Raw genomic sequence first — 5,471 nt, 5'->3', positions numbered from 1 at the left:
TTACATAATGATGTTACAATGTGTTAGGATTGGTTAGTTAAATTTCAGGAAAATGATTGATTAAGGTATAGATAAGCAAAACTCAAATTTTACTATATAGTCTGCAGTCAATCAGGAAGTGAGTGTGGGTGTGTGGGGGGGTGGGAAATGGGAACAGGGAATGTGCATGGGAAAATTGGAATCATGTCTTGCTAAGGGGGGGAAATGGGAACAGGGACACAGGTGTAAGGCTCTGTGGTGTCAGAGCTGGGAAGGGGGACACTAAGGAAGGAAACTGGAATCATGCTTGCTGGAAGTTCACCCCAATAAACATCGAATTGTTTGCACCTTTGGACTTCGGGTATTGTTGCTCTCTGTTCATGAGACAAGGACCAGGGAAGTAAGCGGGTGAAGGAATAAGCCCCCTAACAGTCCTGCTTACTGGGGTCCCTGTTTCGCATGGAGTGAAGGGAGCCATGCCCTGCCCTGCAAGGCCCTTGTCCCAGGCCCTTAAAAAACAATGGCCTGGGATTTCCCAAAGCACTAACTATTCCCAGGGACCATCTTCCTGTCTCCCACCAGCTGGCTCTACAAAGCTTCTCTCAGCTCTGAAAGTCACAGGAATCTTAAAGGGCCACACCCTGGGTAGTAGGAAAAACGTTTTCACTAGGAGGGTGGTGAAACACTGGAATGGGCTCCCTAGGGAGGTGGTGGAATCTCCTTCCTTATTGGTTTTTAAGGTCAGGCTTGACAAAGCCCTGGCTGGGATGATTTAGTTGGGGATTGGTCCTCCTTTGAACAGTGGGCTGGACTAGATGACCTCCTGAGGTCCCTTCTGACCCTGATATTCTATGATTCTAGGGGTTCACTGACCCCCCCAATCTCTCCAGCAACAAAAAGGGAACACTCCCCAACACATCACCTCTAATGGCCACTGAACTGGGAGGCATAGTCCTAAAATGCAGAATTCAAATCCCAGTGTGGGCTGAAAGACACCGGTACAGCATTTGTCCCGAATTCCCTCCGTTGCCGATCCATACCTGCTCATCGGCAGAGCAACCCTTTTCACTGTTGGGGGCCTGATGTCCTTAGCCCCCAATCGCTATGAGGCCCCACCCTGCTCCTCTTTCCCCCAAGGCCACATCCCCTGAACAGCGCAGGTGGAGGGTCTGGGGTTCCCCAGAGTGGCACTTGCTCCTGGGCTTCTTTTACCCTATCCTCGCTCTGACATCCAGCCTGGTCAGTGGGCCGGGCTTGGGGAAGAGAAGGAGCAGGAGGTGGGAGTTCAGGGGGAAGAAGCGGGCCAGGGGTGAAGCCATGAAGGGGACAGGGCTCCTGCATGTGTCTTGCTTTTTCCTTTTGAAAAGGTGCTCACCCGACACTGAATGGGCTGGACTGGGACAGGAGATCACTGTGACTCTTTTGGGGAGCTGAGGCCCTTTTCTACCCCTTTGGTTTGCTGGGGCAGGAGAAACAGAAGGGAGGGGAATATGGGCTTGAGTGTCTTGCCAGGACTCCTGTGTGTCAGACCCTCACTCACACAGCCAGCTGTGCCCTGTTTCCATGTGGAGTGGGCTCAGTGGGTGTGCGGCGTGCAGAGCCACCAACGATGGTGATGGGAGTGGGGGCAGCCTGAATGGCTTCTCTTGCGGCTCCTGTGTTAATGATGTCTCTGGCACGACTCAGTCACAAGCACCTGGCTGAGGGTGTGGGGGAAGGGTGGGTGTTCGTGCCCCTGGAATAGCCCCGTCCACAGCTGGTGCAGCCCCCATGGATCACACAGCACCCACAGCGCTCAGGAAGGGCCAGGACTGCAACTGCAGAACAGCCCTGCAGCTTTTTTCATGGCCCAAGGATGTTTAACCAGAGACCGGACAGTGACAGGCCAGGTGTAATGGGAAACAAAATCCACATCCCTTCTCTTTATTGAGAGTATTGACAGGATTTCTGAGGCTGGAGCAGCTACCGATATGGCTCTTTATGGGCCAATATCCCATCGGTCTCCTGGCTCTTCACCAACACAGTAACTCTGTAAATGCTGTCTCCTTCCCCCAGTGCCCTGTCCTCCTTCACCAGTGGGTGGAGACAACCGCTATACCATTGCTTCAGGCCTTAGACCCCATCTGAACCTGTCTGTACAGAGTGGAGATTAGTAGCTCATGTCATCACAGATATAAGGGTCCAGGATGGAATAAGTCGCCGTGTCCTGAGTTTCTTGTATCCTATGCTACCAGCGCTGGGGACGGGTCATAAACTGACCCTTCACTTCACAAACACCCTGATTATCCTTGAACAAAGGTGTTTGCTTTTCACGCTGTACACAATTGGGTTAATCAGAGGAGGAACCAGGAGGTTGATGTAGCCCAGGACAATCTGAAACAAGGGAGAAGAGCCCTTCCCAAATCTGTGTATCAAAGTCAGGCTGAACTCTGGTGTGTAGAAGAGCAGGACGGCACAGAAGTGGGAGACGCAGGTGTTCAGGGCCCTGAGAAACTCCTTGTGGGATGCGATGCTCAGCACTGTTTTGAGGATCATCAAATATGAGAGAAAGATGAACAGCGAGTCCAACCCCACCGTTAAGACTGTAATAATCAAGCCATAGATATTGTTGACTCTAATATCTGAACAAGCCATCTTCATTACCTCCTGGTGCATACAGTAAGAATGGGAGAGGACATTCACTCTACAATATCGGAACCATTTCAGGAGAATGGGGAGTGGGAGCATCATGGTCACCCCTCTTAGAATACACACCAGTCCCATCTTGGCTATTCTCGGCAGACTTAAGATGGAGGCATATCTCAGCGGGTTACTGATTGCGACAAAACGGTCAAAGGCCATCAACAAGAGCACGGAGGATTCAATGAATGTAAACGAGTGGATGAAGAACAGCTGGACAAGACAGGCATTAAGGCTGATCTCCCTTGAGTTAAACAAAAATACACGCAGTATAGTGGGTATGCTGGCTATCAATAAGCCTAGGTCTGTGACAGCCAACATGGAAAGGAACATGTACATTGGCTCATGAAGGCTTAGATCTGTTTTTATGATGAACAGAATGAGTGAATTTCCTACTATCGAAATAGCATATGTTAAGCAGAAGGTGATAGAGATCCAGAGATGGACATCTCCCTGCCCAGGTATCCCAGTGAGAAGGAACACTTCATAGTTGAATTTGGTGTCATTCACAGCTGACATAATGTACTGGGCAGATCTGAGGAGTTTTGAGCTTTTCTTCCTGAAAGAAAAAAGAATAGGAGATTAGATGAGTAGATGATATTTAACAAGATATCATTCTGCTCTCAGACTCCTAGGAGGTCAAGGAAGATGAGCAAAAGCATAGTCTTGGATTTACATCACTGATAGGAGGATAGGCATTGCCAGACTGGATCAGACCTGTAGTCCGTCTAGCCCAGTATCCAGTGGCCAGGTCCAAATGCTTCAGAGAAAAATGGAAGAAGCCCTACAATAGGCAGCTAAGAGATAACCTGCTCCCAGAGAAAGCTTCCCCTGACACTGACTGGTTAGACGTATTTTGCAATGTAAATCAGGAACATTTATAGCCCTTCCAAGATTTTTTTTTTTAAATCCTCACTACCGTAGTGGACTCTTCTGGTCATCCATATAAACTTCCAGTCCCTCTTTCAATCGTGCTAAGTGCTTGGCCCCATTGCTATCTTGTGGTTGGGAGTTCCACAGCCTACTTGAACACTGTGTGATTTTACAGTTGTGACCTTCCCACAGACACCCTTTCTCGCCCCCCACTTCTGAGTGTGGCCCACTGTATCATGACAGGTGTATAGACACATGGCAAGTGTATGGTGAAAACCATCATTGTATTTATCTGTCCTACACTGAAGCTATTTATACTTATTTCATTGCCTCATGATAGATAGATAGATAGATAGATAGATAGATAGATAGATAGATAGATAGATAGATAGATAGATAGATAGATAGATAGATAGATAGATAGAAACAGACTTGTTGAAAGTCTCTGGATGAGGATTAAAGGGGTAAAAAACAAGGGTGATGTCATGGTTGGGGTCGACTGCAGACCAGCTAACCAGGAAGAAGAGGTGGATGAGGCTTTTTTTAAACAACTAACAAAATCATGCAAAGCACGGAACTTGGTGGTGATGGGGGACTTCAACTCCCCAGACCTCTATTGGGAAAATAACACAGAAGGGCACAGATTATCCAACAAGTTCTTGGAATGTATTGGAGACATTTTTTTTTATTATTATTTCAGAAGGTGGAGACAGCTACTGTGGGGGAGGCTGTTCTAGATTTGATTTGGACAAATAGGGAGGAACTGGTTGAGAATTTGAAAGCAGAAGGCAGCTTGGGTGAAAGTGATCATGAAATGGTAGAGTTAAAGATTCTAAGGAATGGTAGGAGGGAGAACTGCACAATAAAAACAATGGATTTTAAGAAGGCAGACTTTAGCAAACACAGGGAGTTGGTAGGTAAAATTCCATGGGAAGCAAGTCTAAGGGGAAAAACAATTGAAGACAGTTGGCAGTTTTTCAAAGAGACATTATTAAGGGCACAAGAGCAAACTATCCGACTGCATAGGAAAGATAGGAAGTATGGCGAGAGACCACGCTGGCTTAACCAGAAGATCGTCAATGATCTAAAACTCAAAAAAGGGTCTACAAAAAGTGGAAACTTGGTCAAATTACAAAGGATGAATATAAACAAGTACAAAAGCCAACGCACAAAATGAGATCAAACTAGCTAGGGACATAAAAGGAAACAAGAAAACATTCTGCAAATACATTAGAAGCAAGAGGAAGACCAAGGACGGAGTAGGCCCGTTACTCAATGAGTGAGGAAAGACAATAACTGAACATGTGGAAATGGTAGCAGTGCTCAATGACTTCTTTGTTTCGGTTTTCACCAAGAAGGTTGGTGGCGATTAGACATCTAACACAGTGAATGCCAGTGAAAATGAGGTAGGATCAGAGTCTAAAATAGGGTAAGAACAAGTCAAAAATTACTTGGACAAGTTAGATATCTTCAAATTACCAGGGCCTGATAAAATGCATCCTAGAATACTCAAGAAGCTGACTGAGGAGATATCTGAGCCATTAGCAATTATCTTTTAAAAGTCATGGAAGACAGGAGGCATTCCAGAAGACGGGGAAAGGGCAAACATAGAACCCATCTATAAAAAGGGAAATAAGGACAACCTGGGGAATTACAGACCAGTCAGCTTAACTTTTGTACCCAGAAAGATAATGGAGCAAGTAATAGGAGACAATAAGGTGATAAGTAACAGTCAGCATGGATTTGTCAAGAACAAATCATGTCAAATCAACCTGATAATTTTCTTTGACAGGGTTACAAGCCTTGTGGATAGGGAGGAAGCAGTGGATGTGGTATACCTTGACTTTTGATACTGTCTCGCAGGACCTTCTCATAAACAAACTAGCGAAATACAATCTAAATGGAGCTATTATAAGGTTGGTGAATAACTGGTTGGAAAA

General features: G+C 46.2%; 1 protein-coding gene across 1 annotated transcript; it reads right to left on the bottom strand.

The window, feature by feature from the left end:
* Positions 1–2,241: 2,241 nt before the first annotated feature.
* LOC102937471 (olfactory receptor 51G2) lies at positions 2,242–3,177 on the bottom strand. The gene has a single exon (XM_007052980.3). The coding sequence runs from the start codon at positions 3,175–3,177 to the stop codon at positions 2,242–2,244; it is 936 nt and encodes a 311-aa protein (XP_007053042.2).
* Between the last annotated feature and the right edge of the window lie 2,294 nt (positions 3,178–5,471).

This window comes from Chelonia mydas, chromosome 1 (assembly GCF_015237465.2).
Source record: "Chelonia mydas isolate rCheMyd1 chromosome 1, rCheMyd1.pri.v2, whole genome shotgun sequence".
In the NCBI taxonomy this organism is placed as follows: domain Eukaryota; kingdom Metazoa; phylum Chordata; order Testudines; family Cheloniidae; genus Chelonia; species Chelonia mydas.
Note: the sequence above shows the minus strand (reverse complement) of the source record. Positions and strands in the feature narration are given on the sequence as shown.

Bases quoted from the DNA above. Each gene is read 5' to 3' on its own strand.
- LOC102937471 (XM_007052980.3), bottom strand. From the start codon at position 3,177: ATGTCAGCTGTGAATGACACCAAATTCAACTATGAAGTGTTCCTTCTC.